The sequence below is a fragment of the Bufo bufo genome, chromosome 5, assembly GCF_905171765.1.
Source record: "Bufo bufo chromosome 5, aBufBuf1.1, whole genome shotgun sequence".
Lineage (NCBI taxonomy): Eukaryota > Metazoa > Chordata > Amphibia > Anura > Bufonidae > Bufo > Bufo bufo.
In genome coordinates, this window is record NC_053393.1 from 80,759,420 (window position 1) to 80,777,532 (window position 18,113).

General features: G+C 45.6%; 1 protein-coding gene across 2 annotated transcripts; it reads right to left on the minus strand.

Annotated features, from left to right (window-relative positions):
* Positions 1 to 1,981: 1,981 nt before the first annotated feature.
* Positions 1,982 to 8,611, minus strand: LOC121001338 (RNA-binding protein 12B-A-like). Of its 2 annotated transcripts, XM_040432370.1 has the most exons (3): positions 8,537 to 8,611; positions 3,771 to 5,329; positions 1,982 to 3,704 (listed from the first exon to the last, which is right to left on the minus strand). In XM_040432370.1, exons 2-3 carry the CDS (start codon positions 5,167 to 5,169, stop codon positions 3,397 to 3,399), a joined length of 1,707 nt encoding a protein of 568 aa, XP_040288304.1. In that variant the 5' UTR covers positions 5,170 to 5,329; positions 8,537 to 8,611; the 3' UTR covers positions 1,982 to 3,396. The 2 variants fall into 2 exon arrangements, with proteins under 2 accessions (XP_040288304.1, XP_040288303.1); XM_040432369.1 differs by having other exon boundaries at positions 1,982 to 5,329.
* Between the last annotated feature and the right edge of the window lie 9,502 nt (positions 8,612 to 18,113).

The window sequence follows — 18,113 nt, forward strand, 5'->3', positions numbered from 1 at the left end:
GTCGATGAAAATGTGGTAAGAAACCCCAAAAGAGCAACATAGGTGGACTCGGTGGTCATGTGCTGCTTGGGGACATGTCAGTGCTAAGAACAGTGAATGGCTGCAGAGATGTATGTAACGTAATTACAGAGGTGCAAGGGAACGGAAGCAGCATGGATGGGAACTAATATTGTTGTGGGGGTTGACCAATACCTTTAAAGGGGTCTTCTGAGACTTTTCTACTGATGACATATAGATCAGTGGGGGTCTGACACCTGGGATTGTATTAGAAGACACCAGCGCTCATGTGAGTGATGTGCCTTCTCTCAGCTCACCAAGCACAGTACCCTCCATTTGATAGCGGCTGTGCTTAGTATCACAGCTCAGCCCTATTCACTTTAATAGGGCTGAGCTGCGCCTAGGCCATGTGACAGAAAAATGTGACGTCACTTGGCCTAGACTAAGCAGCGAGAAGGCAACGACACTACTTCAAGCACTAATGCCTTCTCAAACAGCTGATCGGTGTGGGTTTCGGGTGTCAGAACCCCACCGATCAGATACTGATCACCCATCCAGAGGATAGGTCATCAGTAGAAAAGTCTCAGAAAACGCCTTAAAAGGCAGATTACTTGCGTTTTTTTCGCACAGATACTTGCGCAGAAAAACTGCAGCATAATGCAGTACCAGCAAAGTATATGAGATTTATCTACTCTCTTGTAAACTTTACTTTTTTTCTATGCGGAAATCGACCTGCTATTCAGATGTTGAAATCTGCGGCATGTCAATTCTTTGTGCGGATTTCACACTCTTTAAGGCAAGGGTAAGATCTGCAGAAAATCTGCATCAAAAACCACAAGTGACATATTACTGTCAAAAAAAATATGTGCCCCAGAACTTGGAACATTTGTCAATTGTAACAAGTGACCCAACATTTCGATCAGGGTCTCTATTTTCTGCCCTCCCACAGATGACTGACAGTTCTCTTTCTATATAGTGTATAGGAAGATGATGAATATGAAGACTCCCAAGCTTGTCCACTGCATTGAGATGACTCCAGTGCTCAATAGGAATGTTAACAAAATGACTGGACCATAAAAAGTGACCCAGGGTTTCAATCTAGTCTCTGTCACCAGTGTAAGAGTCCATTCACACATCCGTATGTGTTTTGCGGATACACCGATCCTCAAAACACGGACACCGGCAATGTGCGTTCCGCATTTTGCGAACTGCACATTGCTGGTACTATAATAGAAAATGCCTAATCTTGTCCGCAATTGCAGACAAGAATAGGACATGACTATTTTTTTTTGGGAACGGAATAGCGGACCCGGAAGTGCGGATCCGCATTGCCGGATCCGGGCAGCACATAGTGTGGCCCCATAGAAATGAATGGGTCCGCAATTCCGTTCCGCAAAAGGCGGAACAGAATTGCGGATGTGTGAATGGAGCCTAAGCTGTGCTCACATAGGGGAGCATAAAACTGGTTCCATATTCCCTATAATATAAAGGCCTATTTTGAAGCATCTACAAAAAAAAAGTATGTGCAATTGGGTTATGTAGCTTTTGTGATACTTCAAAGCTGACTAATGGGATAAATGAAAATTACAAAAATAAGTCTGCTAAATCTGGCCATGGACATGGTAATTTGGCTTTCACATAGCTGCGTGTGTTCTGTGTGGGGGATACTTTTCCATGAAGGACCGTGGCTTATGTGAGCCGCACTTACTGCATCCCATACTAAGATGATGCTGTGAGCATGTAATAGTAGACCAGTGGTCGCACTGGAACACATCATAGATCGATATGACGCAATGTGTGTGGGTCAGATAAGCCAGTCAGTCCAGGAAACTTGGCCGTCACACAGACCACACTCAGCTGTGTGAAAGCTGCCAAAATGTGAGGATGTTGAATGTGACAGTAGAAACAGCAATTGTGCATGGGAAAGGCCAAGGTTTCACAACCTGTGTCTCAAACTTACAACACCCATCATGTTTAAAAAAAAAAAAAAAAAAAAAAATTAGCCGTAATACAATTTTTCGTAGTTATTAAAGCACTTTTCACTCCATTTATAAGGGATCAGAAAACACCTTTATGCTCCATAATAATTGCTAGCTGCACGGTTGTCCGATACCAATATCTTCATCTGAGTGATGTGGTTTTACTATCAGTTATAATACATCAAAAAATCTTACCTAGATATTGGTTGAGTGTAGTCTACAAGAAATGTGCCAGGAGAATTAGGATGGTTTCACACGAGCGAGTGTCATGCTCCGGACTCGCAGCGTTAGTATGCGGCAGCTCCCGGACTGACCTCCCAGGGTCGCATAGCATTATATTGATTTATGATGCTATGTAACCCTTACAGTTCTGGAATGTATTATATAACACTGATGTAATGCTGGCAGTGTTATCCAATACATTCCAGACCTCTAAGGGTTACATAGTATCATAAATCAATATAATGCTATGCGACCACGGCATTGCTGGAAGTTCAGGACGGGAGCTGTCTGATACGCACGCTGCGAGTCTGGAGCATGAGACTCACTCGTGTGAAACCAGCCTTGGTATTATTGTACACTTCAAAATAAAAAAAAAAATATCAATCTCTAAGATTATGTCCACAGTGTCTGTCTTGTTTATCCATATGCGCCCCCCCCAGTAACGTAACAGAGGCCAAAATAAAAATAAAAAAATCTCAAGACCACTAGGGTGTGTCTGCATAACTTTTTTTCTTCTTTAATTGTACAGCGAAGCGCAGCAGAATGTGCTTTCCTATATCGTAAGCACAAAAACATACTGAGGGGCATTTACTAACGTTTTTACGCCACTATTGAGGTGTTAAAAAGTCATAATTTATTCCGCTCGTTATATTGGCAACTTTTCAAACTTCTTGTCACTCTTCTAAAGTGGCAGCCTGCCAGATTTAATACAACCGATGCCAGAAACTGGGGTAAGTTATAGCAGAAATCTATGCCAGCCCCTAGCTGGCGCAGACTTCAGATCCTGCTGCAAAGAGTGCCAGAGATGTGACCAATTTGTTAATAGGCATCTGCCTCTTAATAAATTAGGAGCATCTCACTCCGGCACCCAGGGGATCAAGACTGGTATATGGGAACGCCACTCTTGGCAAGTGTCCCTGACTGTGTGTTATACAGTTTGTTAACATGGTGGCCAATGGACGGTGTATGCCACTGGCTATACAGAGGCATATACCAGAGGTATACATTGGAGAATACTTCTGATGCATCAACGTATACCTCTGAAGTATAGTTCTGACACAATATGAACAGAGCCTAATATACACTGGGGATCAACTCTTCGCATTAATTTTTCCACACTTACTCTAAGAAGGGATTTTAGAACCATACAGTGTCATTTTTATTAAAATATAAAAATATTCACCCTCAGCCCTGCTCTTCATTGTCCCAAGTCATTATCGCTTGAAGTTGGACCTTCTGGGATGGCATTTTTATTCTCTAATTGTACAGCATTTTCATTTGAAATGCACTCTGTACTTGGTGCATCATTTACGAGAACAGCGGGATCATCAGGTGCGTCATTTACGAGAACAGCGGGATCATCAGGTGCATCATTTACAAGGACAGCGGGATCATCAGGTGCGTCATTTACAAGGACAGCAGGATCATCAGGTGCGTCATTTACAAGGACAGCGGGATCATCAGGTGCGTCATTTACAAGGACAGCGGGATCATCAGATGCGTCATTTACAAGGACAGCGGGATCATCAGGTGCGTCATTTACAAGGACAACGGGATCATCAGGTGTGTCATCTGCTTGAGCAACACATTCATTAGTATTTTCCGTTTCGTGGAAACCTGTATCCTCATCTGGGATGTTGTCGTCTTCATCCATATCATTTTCCCGTTCGTCATCCTCATCAAATAAATCATCTTCCTGGGTTACACAATCATTTGGATCTTCAGGCATCAGGCTTAAGGAATTTACACAGAAGAAACTTGGTAATTTTTCCACAGGAATTTTTCGCAGTTTTATTTCCTTGTCCTTGAACTTCTTACGGTGCAGTTTTTCAGCTCTCTCTAGGTCTTCTTCGGAAGAGAAGCTGACCATTACTTCCCCTTGGCCAATGCCATTTTTGTCGCACAGCAGGGAGATGTCTTCTTCATTGAGGGAAAAGCCAGCAAAGAACTTCATAATGTCATTTTTTGTCACAGCTGGTGGAAAGTTTCTTAAATAAAGGCATCTCCCCTTGGAATAATGATGCGAGAATAAGACATTCTTTCCTGTAAGCAAATTTCTCATGCTTGATTTGGAGATGGGAGATATGAACAAAAGACGTCCCTTAAACATAACTTTGTCGAGTTTGAGAACTTTTTTATAATCTTTTTCATTTTTGAAGACGACAAAACATTCCCTTGTCTTGCGGCCCTTCTCGTCATACAGAAACTTAATGTGATCTTTGCTCACCAGGCTGAAAAACCACCTCCTCAAATCTTCTCTTGCGATGTCATAGTTCAGGTTTGTCACGTGCACGTGAAAGTCTCCGTCATATATTGGGTCTTGCTCATTTGACAGGTTCACTGGAGACCTTTCATGCCTTCGGGGAGACCTAGATCTCCTGCGAGGAGATCGAGAACGCAAGCGTGGTGACCTGGAGCGATTAAGAGGAGACCGAGAATGCCACCCTGGTGACCTACTATACTTCTGCTGAGATTGCGAATATCTTTGCAGAGATCTGGAATGCCACTGTTTGGAACTAGAATCCCTAAAGGATGAATGAGAAAACCTTTCTGGAGATCTTGAATAGTATTCTTCTCTTTCATATCTTGATGTATAAGAAAGGTTATCCTCATCATAATGAACTCTGCCACCATATCTTACCCACTCTTTTTCATTAGACCACATCACATGTAGAGCCTTACTATTACTATATCTGTATCTTCTCATTCCCTCATAGGCATCAGAACTATTATAAAATTTAACCAATGCACCACCATCAATTAATGCATGGTTATCTTTAAAGGATAATATATCAGCAATATCGAGCCCTACAAAGTATTTTCGGACAGAGTTTGTGGTTATAATTCCAGAAGTGACTTGAACTCGCAAATACAAATGCGTTATGCTATTTCGTCGATCAAGGCTCCTATCCTCAGGGGAACGACTTCTACTAGAGAATGAAGTTGGATAGCTTTGCCTGGACCACTCCATTTCTGCTGTAGAACTAGGAGAAATATAAACTATGGAATCCTTTATTTCTCGGCCAGAAGATCGAACAGCACTCTCGCATCTACCCACGTGGTGAAGTTCAGATAAGCCAGACCCCGTTCAACACCAATGACAGCAGCTCCTCCCTCAGGAATGCCCAATCCTGCAAAATGTAAATCAAAGGTATCGTGAGTTAACAGCAACTGAAAGAGCACCTAACCTGACAGTTTCTGACATTCTGACCTGTAGGAAAAAAAGCTTTAAAATTTTTTTTTTTAATAGAATCATACATTAGGCTACTTTTTCACTAGCGTTTTTTGCGGATCCTTCATGGATCTGCAAAAACGCTTCCGTTACAATACAACAACCGCATGCATCAGTCATGAACGGATCCGGTTGTATTATGTCTTCTATAACCATGACAGCTCAGTTTGAACACCATTGAAAGTCGAAGAGGGACAGATCAGTTTTCTATTGTGCCAGAGAAAACCGATCTGTCCCCATTGACTTACATTGTGTGCAAGGACGGATCCGTTTGGCTCCGCTTCGTCAGGAGGACAGCAAAACGCTTCAGGCAGCGTTTTGGTGCCCCCCTCCGGAGCGGAATGGTGACTGATTGGAGGCAAACTGATGCATTCTGAGCGGATCCTTTTCCATTCAGAATGCATTAGGCAAACTGATCATTTTTGGACCGCTTGTGAGAGCCCTGAACGGATCTCACGAACGGAAAGCCAAAACGCTAGTGTGAAAGTAGCCTTAGTAGGAATGAGCGAAGAGCCAAAGACGCTTTGCTCCAAACTTTGCTTTAATGCTGTACGGAAATCCGGCTCCATACAGCATTAAAATGTATGGGCTACGGTGTACAAGGATCGGGTTATCTAAGAATTCAGTTATGGATTCGGCTACCACAGATCATAACTTATGATCCGTGGTAGCGGAATCCATAACGGAATTATTAGATGACCCAAATCTTGGACGCCAAACTTGAGAACACAAGCTCGCTCATCCCTAGTCATCATCGAAGTCTCACAGGACTTCGGTGAATAACATCGTCCTTTGATTTTTCAACTTGAAAACAATTTTAAAACAGGTATCCGAAGTCGGCTTTGGTACCGATTGATACCTCGGTACCGAAGCAGACTTCGGATACCTGTTTTAAAATGGTTTTCAAGTTGAAAAATCTAATCCCAAAGTTATTCACCAAAGTCCTGTGAGACTTTGGTGATGACAAGTTTTCCCCGCTGGAGCCCATCCCCTTTAATGCTGTATGGAGCCAGATCTCTGTACAGCAGTAAAACAAAGTTTCGAGCAAAGCGACTTTGGATCTAGGATCTGAAGCTTACTTCGCTCATCCCTAGTACTTATAAGCACATACTACTAAATGGACGTATAAAATATGTAAATTAACACTACAGAACACATGAACTCCGACATTAAAATAATGGACAGAATGGGTTAAAATGTGGCACCAAAATTTGTATCTGCCAGTTAAACCAGATAGTGACAGTCCTTTTTCTCCTAATCTGTTTTTATTTTCTGATTTATTTCTTCTCTTTCCTGAAGAGGATTATGGGGGTGGCCATCTTGCATGAGCTGTTCTCAACAGCATTTAGAAAATTACTTTATGTCAGCCCCATGGTCCATAGACACAATGGTCAGGAAGGGACCTCATGCTCGCGCATCGCGAGATTACGGCAATCTATCGGTGACGAAAGGAGGAGATTCGGAGGACATAGGCGGTGCTGGGCTCCTTCACAGGCGGGCGTGGCTGGGCACCAGGAAGGTTCGTACAGACCCTCGGGCACCTTACAAGACTAATTTACATATCTCTAAAATCCTTTTTTAAAGAAAATAAAAGCACACAGCCCTATAGGACCGGTATATTGAGGACATGCCTCTGCTTGACCTTCTACAGGATCACAGTGACATAAAGCTGTCATTATGATCCTGTAGAAGGTCATGCAACGGTAAGAAGGCAGGGAGACCAGAGGGAGGCTGAGGAGCCTCTGCATCATACAGTTATCCAGCGTCTTCAGTGTAAGAATGCTGAAGACAGATAAAGTGCCCCTCTAAAGAGGTTTTTGGTACTTTTATACTGATGACCTTCCGATATGGATGTCCCGTGGTATAGCTATCAACTTAACCACAAACATTTACTCACTGGGGGGGGGGGGGGGGGGGGGGGGGGGTGAGAGGAAAAAAAAAAAAAAGGGTTGCTATCAATACATCTCTGGGAGCAGCTTATCTTCTTTTTTTTTTTACTTTCAGCCTTTCCGGAACCATACATTGTATGTGTTTGGTCACACAGCTGTATGTGAAAGTGTGGAAATTGTAAATAAACATTTCTAAAACAATATATAATATATTTATCCTGTGTAGTGAACATCATAACGGGGGGGGGGGATTAAAATAAGTACCCAATTTGTCATTTTTTTTGTTGTTGCTTCACCTTCGCTAAAAAGTGATCAAAAACTCCATAGACACTCCAAAATGGTATCACTAAAGCCTGCCGATCTTTATGTAAAAAATAAGCCCTCACACAGCACTGGCGATGTAGCTATAAAAATGTTATGGGGGTCAGAGTACGGCAACGCAAATACATTTTTTTGTAACTTTTTTTCTTCAAAATTTTAATTTTTAATGTATTAAAACACAAGAAAAACTATAGAAATGTGCGATCGTTTTAATTGTATTGACCCAGAAAATGAAAGGAACAGGTCGGTTTTACCACTAAGCTGTAAAACAAAACCCTTAAAACTGGCAGAATTTTTTTTATTATATATTTTTTCGCATTTCCACCCCATTTGGAGTTTTTTTTTCCAGCTTCCCACTATGTTATATACAATTATAAATGGAGCCATTAGAAAGTACACTGTCCTGCATAAAACAAGGCCTGATACTGGGGTCTCTGCCGTAGGTTCTCATTTAACGGGGCGGATCCGCTCTCTATTCTGAACGGAGCTAAGCTGCAAGAGGCGCACACGGTAACCGCGCCAAGAATGGACTTGTGTCTTCTTGGTGCAGTCTGAAAAAGCATGGGGCAAAAAGCCTCCATTGTATGAACTACCAGCAGCTTCTTCTTGAAAACAATAGGAGGTGGTTTCAGCACAGATTCAGACGGGTTTAATTTCGGCCCCGAATCCGCACTGAAACCCTGAGTCTGAACATACCCTACGGCCATCACGTGACTCCTCCCAGCTTGGCGGCTGCCGCCTGTAATATAGTGCACCGCCGCCCCATTGCCGGGAGACATCACGCAGGTCACAGCGCAGCCCGCGCTCTCACTAGGCCTAGTGTGAACACGTGCCCTTCAGGCTCCAGACAAACACAACCCGCATCGTTGCCGTAAAGCGGGCGCTTTATAACTTACTATACGCGAGCGATCGTTTCTACTCCTTCCCGGCGGCCACACATTTCAGTGTCGTGACGTCATTTCCCGTTCCAGGACGGAAGTGCTCTGACGCTCAATGCTGTCGCCCTAACGGTAGTGTCTAAACTCCATGCGCCGTCCCGGCGGTCACGTGACACTGAAAGCCTCCACTTAGAAGCTGACCCTGCGTCTCACCCTAAAACACCATCCTTTATTTAGGGTTTGTTATTACTACACTGCTAATAGTGTATTACCGCAGCTTATGGCGTGCAGATATTACCCGGCTAGTACATCCTGTAACGTTACATTACCCTACCTCCTAACTTTCTGTCGCACCGGAAATGACGTGTGGAGGCGGGCCTTAGTTTTGACGATCTGCGCATGCGCAAAAGGACAGTTTAGGGAAAATCTCACTGCCGAGTTCAGCAGCACACCGGGACACTGCGCATGCGCCGGACAGCCGAAGTAGAGAAATTTTACGGCCTATTGTGCAAGCGCCGATAACTCCTGAAAATCCATCCGATCTCCGCGCCTGCGCTGTGTGGGGGTAGGGAAAAATTACGTCCAAGTGCACAAGCGCCTAGGGTAGTATAAATATCCATTTCGCAAGCGCTGCTAACCCTTTGCTGGAGCTATTCCAGAACATTTCCCGGAATGCCCGATCCAGCCCCGAGTGTTTCGGCAAAACGGATCCGGCATTGCGGTCAGACTGCAAAAAATGTGGAAAAAAATGAATTCCGGATCCGTTTTTCTGGAGAGAAAATGTATTTGTCATACGGATCAGGATCCTGATCCATCTGACAAATGCCATCAGTTTGCATACATTTTGACGGATCCGGCAGGCAGTTCTGGTGACGGAACTGCCTGCCGGAATCCTCTGCCGCAAGTGTGAAAGTAGCCTTAGGGCTGTTTCACACGAGCGAGTCCATTGCGGGAATCACGCTCCGTGTGTGAGTGTGATCCTCCGCTCTGGACTTGATGCCGTGCGCTCCTGCATCATGATTTATAATGCTATGTGTCTCTGCATGACCTTTTATCCACAGAATCATAGAGACATAAAGCTGTCAGTACGATTCTGTAGAAATAAGGTCATGCAGAGACACATAGCATTATAAATCATGATAATGCCGTGCGTTCCTGCAAGTCCAGAGCGGAGGATCACGCTCACACACGGAGCATGATTCCCGCAATGGACTCGCTCATGTAAAACAGCCCTTGGAGAGGAACTGACAGGAAAATGATTGGCTAGAGCAGCTTTTTTTTTTTCTTAACACAAGTGAGGGGAGAAGCAGGAGTTAAAGGCTGTACTAACGAGCGCTCCGCAATGGAAGTGCTCATTAACAACAGTCCATATAGGAAAATAACGGCAATTATTATTACAGGTAGAAAAAAAATTACCGTCACCGGCAGGGACACTAAATTACTATCCCGGTGGCAACCCTACTCCCAGCATGGACCATTATTATGTAATAAAAGGTATAAGAGGAGAGGACTATAACTCCCAGCATGTCTAGGCCATTATAATTTTAGTTCACAGCACATTACAGGAGGAAGTACAAGAGGAGAGGACTATTACTCCCAGCATGTTTGGGCCATTATAATTTTGTATCAGAGCACGTTACAGGAGGAGGTATAAGAGGAGAGGACTATAACTCCCAGCAGGTCTAGGCCATTATTATGAAATAGAGCACATTACAGTAGACGGTATAAGAGGATGGGACTACCACACCCAGTATGTCCAAGCCATTATTATGTAGTATCCAAGGTCATTACAGAAGGAGGTATAAGAAGACCACTATAACTCCCAGCGTGTCCATATCAGATGACAATATAGGGAGGAGGCATAAGAGCAGGCAACTACAGCTCCCAGCATTTCCCTGTCTCTTACATTGAATCCGTGTCTTCCCTTCTCCTTACATACTGCCATGACAGGTCTTCAGCAGGACTCCTCTGCACGGCTAAGGCTACTTTCACACTAGCGTTCGGGGCTCCGCTTGTGAGTTCCGTTTGAAGGCTCTCACAAGCGGCCCCGAACGGATCCGTACTGCCCCAATGCATTCTGAGTGGATGCGGATCCGCTCAGAATGCATCAGTTTGGCACCGTTTGGCCTCCGCTCCGCTGGCGGACACCCGAACGCAGCTTGCAGCGTTTTCGTGTCCGCCTGGCCGTGCGAAGCCAAACGGATCCGTCCAGACTTACAATGCAAGTCAATGGGGACGGATCCGTTTGACATTGACACAATATGGTGCAATTTCAAACGGATCCGTCCCCCATTGACTTTCAATGTAAAGTCAGGATTATACCATCAGATCGGAGTTTTCTCCAATCCGATGGTATATTTTAACTTGAAGCGTCCCCATCACCATGGGAACGCCTCTATGTTAGAATATACCATCGGATTTGAGTCACATTGTGAAACTCAAATCCGACAGTATATTCTAACAGAGGCGTTCCCATGGTGATGGGGACGCTTCAAGTTAGAATATACTGAGAACTGTGTACATGACTGCCCCCTGCTGCCTGGCAGGTGCAGCCAGGCAGCAGGGGGCAGACCCCCCCCCCCCCTCCTGTATTTAACTTATTGGGGGCCCCCCCTCCCTCCCTCCCCAGTATTAATTGTAACCAGTGCGGCCCCCCTCCCTCTATATTCATCGGTGGCCAGTGCGGATATTAAATATGACCAGTGCGGTCTCCCCCTCCCTCCCTCCCCAGTATTAAATATGAGCAGTGCGGTCTCCCCCTCCCTCCCTCCCCAGTATTAAATATGAGCAGTGCGGCCTCCCCCTCCCTCCCTCGTATTAAATATGAGCAGTGCGGCCTCCCCCTCCCTCTATTCATTGGTGGCCAGTGCGGATTCAAAGTATTGTGATCAGTGCGGCCTCTCCTCTCGCCCCCCCCCCCCCCCAATCATTGGTGGCAGCGGAGAGTACCGATCGGAGTCCCAGTTTAAATCGCTGGGGCTCCGATCGGTTACCATGGCAGCCAAGACGCTATTGCAGTCTTGGCTGCCATGGTTACTTAGCAACAAATAGCAGCATTATACTTACCTGAAGAGCTGCGATCTATGTGACCGGCCGGGAGCTCCTCCTACTGGTAAGTGACAGGTCTATAGGCAATGCGCCGCACAGACCTTTCACTTACCAGTAGGAGGAGCTCCTGGCCGGACACAGACATCGCAGCTCTTCAGGTAAGTATAATGATTCTATTTGGTGCTAAGTAACCATGGCAGCCAAGACTGCAATAGCGTCTTGGCTGCCATGGTAACCGATCGGAGCCCCAGCGATTTGAACTGGGACTCCGATCGGTACTCTCCGCTGCCACCAATGATGGGGGGGGGAGAGAGGAGAGGCCACACTGATCACAATACTTTGAATCCGCACTGGCCACCAATGAATAGAGGGAGGGGGAGGCCGCACTGCTCATATTTAATACTGGGGAGGGGGAGACCGCACTGCTCATATTTAATACTGGGGAGGGAGGGAGGGAGGGGGAGACCGCACTGCTCATATTTAATATCCGCACTGGCCACCGATGAATATAGAGGGAGGGGGGCCGCACTGGTTACAATTAATACTGGGGAGGGAGGGGGGGCCGCACTGGCCATTAATAAGTTAAATACAGGAGGGGGGTCTGCCCCCTGCTGCCTGGCAGCATCTGCCAGGCAGCAGGGGGCAGTCATGTACACAGTTCTCAGTATATTCTAACTTGAAGCGTCCCCATCACCATGGGAACGCTTCTGTGTTTAGAATATACTGTCGGATCTGAGTTTTCCGAAGTGAAAAATCAGATCTGAAATAAACAGTTATGCAAACGGATCCGTTCTGAACGGATGCAAGCGTTTGCATTATAGGAGCGGATCCGTCTGATGAAACATCAGACGGACCCGCTCCGAACGCTAGTGTGAAAGTAGCCTTAGCTCTGCCCCTAGACAGGGGTCACATGACAGTGACGTCATCACAGGTCCTTCAGCTCTGAAGATGCTGCTAGTGTCGGACTTGTACACAGACTGCAGAGCGCAGCGCTGAGGTCGTGATTGATGTCAGTAGTGTCTGGTGTGTGAAGCACATATACTGTGGGAGACAGGGGATGCTACAAAATATACCGCCAATTATAACTGCCGGTTAAAAAAAATACCGGCACCGGCTCTCAGAACAAATTACAATACCAGCTGGGTGGCAACCCTAATAGAGATGAATCGAGGGGCAGTGTGCATGCCTGACCTGTCTCCATATACAGCCTACTTTCATGATCAGTGGAGGTCCCACTGATCTAATAGTTACCCCATAACATGCATACTGTCCAGACAGGACATCTAATAGACTAACAATGGCACCACTTGTAAAATGAATTTTAAGAAATTCCTTTTAGTACAGGTATTTATCAGTTACGCCGACAGTGATACACAACTGCACAAGCGTGAGATACTGGGAATCAGATCTCAGGAGCCAGCACTGAAGATGTCAGTCAAGCGAGAAGAGGCAGGGTTTAGGTGGCATTAGAATGATTTCATTCGTCTCTTTGACTTGAAAAGGCTCATTAGTATATGATGGAAGCAAGGAATAAAGATCATTTAGTGGTGTTCCTCAACTCCAGTCCCCAGGAACCACGTGCCGGTCATGATTTGAGAAAATCCCACAGAATGAATACCCGTGGGTACAGGGCCTGTGCAAGGATTTTTGCCGCCCTAGGCAAGATAAAAGTTGCCGCCCCCCCTTATCAGATGATCTGCCCATATCATGACATCACATATGTTCCACCCCTTTCTCAGCTTTTAAATAAAAAGAACTGCTAGGTTTCCCTTAGGGTTAATCCAGCTTCTTGTAGCTGTCTTTTTTTGCGGAACGGAACTGCGGACCCATACATTTCTATGGGGCCGCATGACGTGCGGATCCGCAATTCCGATCCGGAAAAAATTGAACATGTCCTATTCTTGTCTGCAATAGAGGACAAGAATAGGCATATTCTGCTAGTGCCGGCAATGTGCGGTCCGCAAAATGCGGAACGCACATTGCTGCTGTCCGTGTATCCGCAAAACACACATGGATGTGTGAATGGAGCATTAATGTGAGGTAAATTAGTTTCCAATGTAGTATTAATAACTAAACAATTACATAATAAACATATTGCATTGTCTACTTACCATCAGGATAATAAGATGATCTGGTCTCTGGCTGCAGTCTGGCTCTTGGTCATTATTCCCCCCCCCCTCCCTCCCTTGTCAATGTCATTATCCCCCCCTCCCTTGTCAATCTCATTAGTCCTCCCCCTCCCTTGTCAATCTCATTATTTTCCCCCACACACCTCTAATGTAGCGTGGCCGAGCTCTCTTCGGTCCGCGGTACAGGAGCATTTGTTTCCTGTACCCGGCCGGACTGACAGGAAGTGCACACTAAGTGAGCACTTCCTGTCAGTCCGGCCGGGTACAGGAAACAAAAGCTCCAGTACCGCGGACCGAACAGAGCTCGGCCACGCTACATTAACAAAAGCACAGAACAGACACACAGCAGGCGCAGGCTGCGCAGCAATGAGCCAGCGGCCGGAGACTCAGGAGGCGCAGCATGAGGGGCGCCGCCGGCCGAACTTATATAACCAACTTTTTTTTTTTTTTTTTTACACCGCAACGGGCGCCCCCTGCTAAATGGCGCCCTAGGCGACTGCCTAAGTCGCCTTACTGGTGGCACCGGCCCTGCGTGGGTATGTCAATACTAAGGAAATCCTGAAAACCTGACCACCAGGTGAGCCTTCAGGACTGGAGTTGAGGAACACTGATTTAGTGCATTCAGAAGTCAGAAAAAAGACGACAAGAACCTAATCGGGAACCACATAATACCATAAAGCAGAGATGCCCAACCTGCGGCTCTCCAGCTGTTGCAAAACTACACCTTCCAGCATGCCCGGAAAGCCTACAGCAGGGCATGGTGGGAGTTCTAGTTTTACAACAGCTGGAGGGCCCCAGGTTTGAGCATCCCTGCCATAAAGGTATTGTGGTTTGTTTGGAGGGCGTACACAGGCTGACCGGTTCTACCTTTACATCTTTAATAAACTAGGAGGGAATAGTTCTTCCTTTTCAGCTTAACAAATGTTGCTTAGAAAACCATTTATAATCCATTTCCTAATTCAATGTAGCAAAATCAAAATGCTTACACAAGCAAAAATACACAAATCATTTTAATTTTAATCAAAAATATTTATTGGATTACAAATCTAATATAAGCATGGTCCTCTCTGGCACAGCCCACCTATAATTGTAGCATTTTCTAGGAGGAGATGGAGAGGGGATCCTTCTGTTATCAGGCTGCATCAGCAAACATTAGCGCTTCCCATCTCTCAGGAGTTCAAGTTTGTAATCCCAGATTCTGCTAATACTGATAGGGGACAAAAAGTAGGTTAAAAACTCACAGCTACACGTTATATCTCAAAAAGGGTCCCCAGTTTCATACACCACTCAACAATCGTGCTTAAATGGGATTTTCCCCACAAAAATAAATAGCAAAACTGTAACAGTGACCACATATGTAATATACGTCAGTGCAAACACATATTATTCTATGAAATTACCAATATCTGTTCTTGGGGCCCTTCACTTCCCAGTTGTCTTCTGAAATGGTGCAAGCCCCCTCTCTCCCACAATGCTGCCCTCTGAGGAGGATAACTGTTACTGAGCATGCTCAGCTTCCTATGGGATCCACTGAAGTCAACGGAATCCATAGAAGTCTGTGGACACAACTGAGCATGCTCAGTAATAAGTAAGTGTACATCTCAGGGACTGTAAGTAGGACTACAGACTGAGCATACGAAAGCTAGGGAGAGCGCTGATCAGAAAGGGGAAAAAAAAAAGACAGACTGTGAAGACGCGGCCATGTAAGGGGAAACTCTCTGGATTGAGGAAAAGGGTTACAGGTCAATTCATAACTACAACCCAGCAATATATTTAAATTGAAACATATTAGAAAGTGGTTTAGATTTTTATATGAAAATTTATTAAGATCAATTGTTTTATGGGAAGACTCCTTTAATTTTAATGCCACAAACACCAGCACTTTTATGGCACATGCACATGGGATGCAAATTACAAATGGAAAAAAACTTGCCCCAGCTTCACTGCGGCATTTACGGCAAAACCCCCATTTTGTATTGGATTTTATCCTATGCATTGTAAACGGTTGAAACAAGCAGAGACAACCCACAACGTTTGGCCCTGTTCTCACTGCCTCTGCAAAATGTGCAGGTGGAAGCTAAGAATATTTTTTTTAGACTCCTATTTCTTATTGCACTATTCTATACAGTGTCATCCAGTATAAAAAAAAAACACCACCTATGGGACACAGATGTCACTTGGCCTCTGTTAAACACTTGCCCAAGGCTTATGTCAGGAAATCTTTCCAATAGAAACCTTGGGTGGACACTACAAAGTCTGAAAGAGAGCTTACATGCTGTGGCTTTACAATTCATACAGAGCAGGTCAACTTCCATACCCAAGTTTTTCTGCAGCACATTGGTGAAATTTAAACCATTATACATCTTTCTTGTTAGATCTGATCTTTAAAAGGCTTAAGACCCCCTGACATGACTGGGCAATTATTGGTAGCGCCTATTCGGTTTAACTGCCCTGTGTTAAGTTGCCATCAATCACCCAAACAACGTGCAAAGGATCGATAATCAGGTGGACGAGTCACTGATGCAGACACCAAGATCATCATTTCTGGGCAGCAGGTTGTCATGTGTAAACAGGATCTGCAGCCCAGAAAATTGGATTTTTGTACTTACCGTAAAATTAGTTTCTCTTTCAATGCATTGGGGGACACAGCACCATGGGTATATGTCCTGCTGCCACTATCAAATGAAAAGTGTTAACTCCGCCCAGGTGGGCTATGCCCCCTCCACAGCCACTAGGCTAATCAGTTTGTACCAAAAGCAGTAGGAGAGATAAACAGAAACAAAGAACCAACAAGCCCTGGACCGGAGAAGAACAAGAGACCAGCCCGGTGACAGAGAGCGAAAGTAAAAACAGAGGGTAGGATCGGTGTCCCCCAATGCATTGAACGAGAAACTGATTTTACAGTAAGTACAAAAATACATTTTTCTCGTTAATGGCATTGGGGGACACAGCACCATAGGACGTCCTAAAGCAGTTCCTGAGGGTGGGAAAAGAACAGCCATGCAACCGGTTGGGTGTACAGGTGCAGGAGAACCATGTGACCCAACAGGAGATAGAAAAACAAGGAATGGGCCAAGAGGCTCCAGGACCAGGAAAAAAAAAAACAGGAATATGCAGTGGAAGCCTGCCAGAATCCCAGGACAAATGCCTGGGAGAAAATCCCAAATGCAAGAAAAGGCAAAGGGAAACACCCAGCTCGACCAAAGGCTGGGGAAAAAGAAAAACCTGAAGGAGAGGAAGCAGGGCAGATGTCCCACGGATAAACAGAGGTGAACAACTGCCCACGGGAGAGCCAGAGGGAGGAATTGGAAGATCCCCTGTTCCCATTGGTAAACAGGAGCGCATCACCACCGGAAAGCGACCGTTGGCAGGGACCTAGCCAGACTAGATATAGAAATATGACCAACCCCCACCAGCCGCGGCAAAACCGCAACCCCTAGCATGCCCCACCCATTTCCGTGGAGTTCAGAGACAGCCAAGCAAGTGTGCACACAGGAGCCGCAGCCCCACCACAGCCGGAACGCCGGAGGCCAGCCACCACAGCTCCAGGAGAAGGATGTAGAAAAAGACAGATCCAGCAAGAAGATATGATGGTCCCCAAGGGCCAGCCAGGGAACCTGTCTGAGGAGAAAATACCTGGGAAAAGACAGAAGTCCTGACCCAAGGAAAGCAACCTCCTTGAGGGCAAGCAAAAGGAAGGCCCTGCTGAACACCCAGTAGCAAGGGAAGTCAATTCCGGAAGGCCGAGAAACAAAGGAACCCAGCCCAAAAAAAGGGCATGGCAAGGAAAACCGCTTCGAATGGTCACAAACCAAGGACATGCCCTGCCGTGGCAAATGCAGAGGGAAGGCTCAGGAGCAGATGCCAGGATGGAAGCAGGGAAGCACAGGTGGCTGAATGCTCCAAAGAAGGAATCGCAACAGTGACCATAGGAAGAGAGAAAGCCTCCTTACACCCGAAACAGGTGAGAGGAGAGAAACACCCGATAAAAAGGGGAAGGTGGGACACTATCCCACCCCGGAATGCAGCCACCCCCTTGGGAAGGAGGAAAAACATGACAATAGCTAAGACTAGGGCACGTGAAGGCATGCTTTCAGAAAAAAAATGAGAGGAGAATCAATCCCCAGGAAAACAGGAATATAAAGCCAGAGGTAACCCTGACCACAAGAAGGGCCATGAAAAATGCGATTAGTCGCAAGCCCTGGAAATACAAGTAGAGGCATACTTGCCAGAAGGCTATTGGAGTAGAGAAGAGAAGACTCTGAACAGACAAAGGAGGAAGCATTCCCATACAGAGGGAAAGGACCATTTCCCTAATTGTCATATGAAGGTAAATTCCTCTCTAGAGCAACCAGCTCCCAAGAACTGGGACCTGAAACGGAGGATAGAAGGAGAGGCTAGAAACCCAAGAAGGAAAA

What these genes read in the sequence shown, in the direction of transcription:
- LOC121001338 (XM_040432369.1), bottom strand. Translation starts at nt 5,169, where the DNA reads ATGGAGTGGTCCAGGCAAAGCTATCCAACTTCATTCTCTAGTAGAAGT.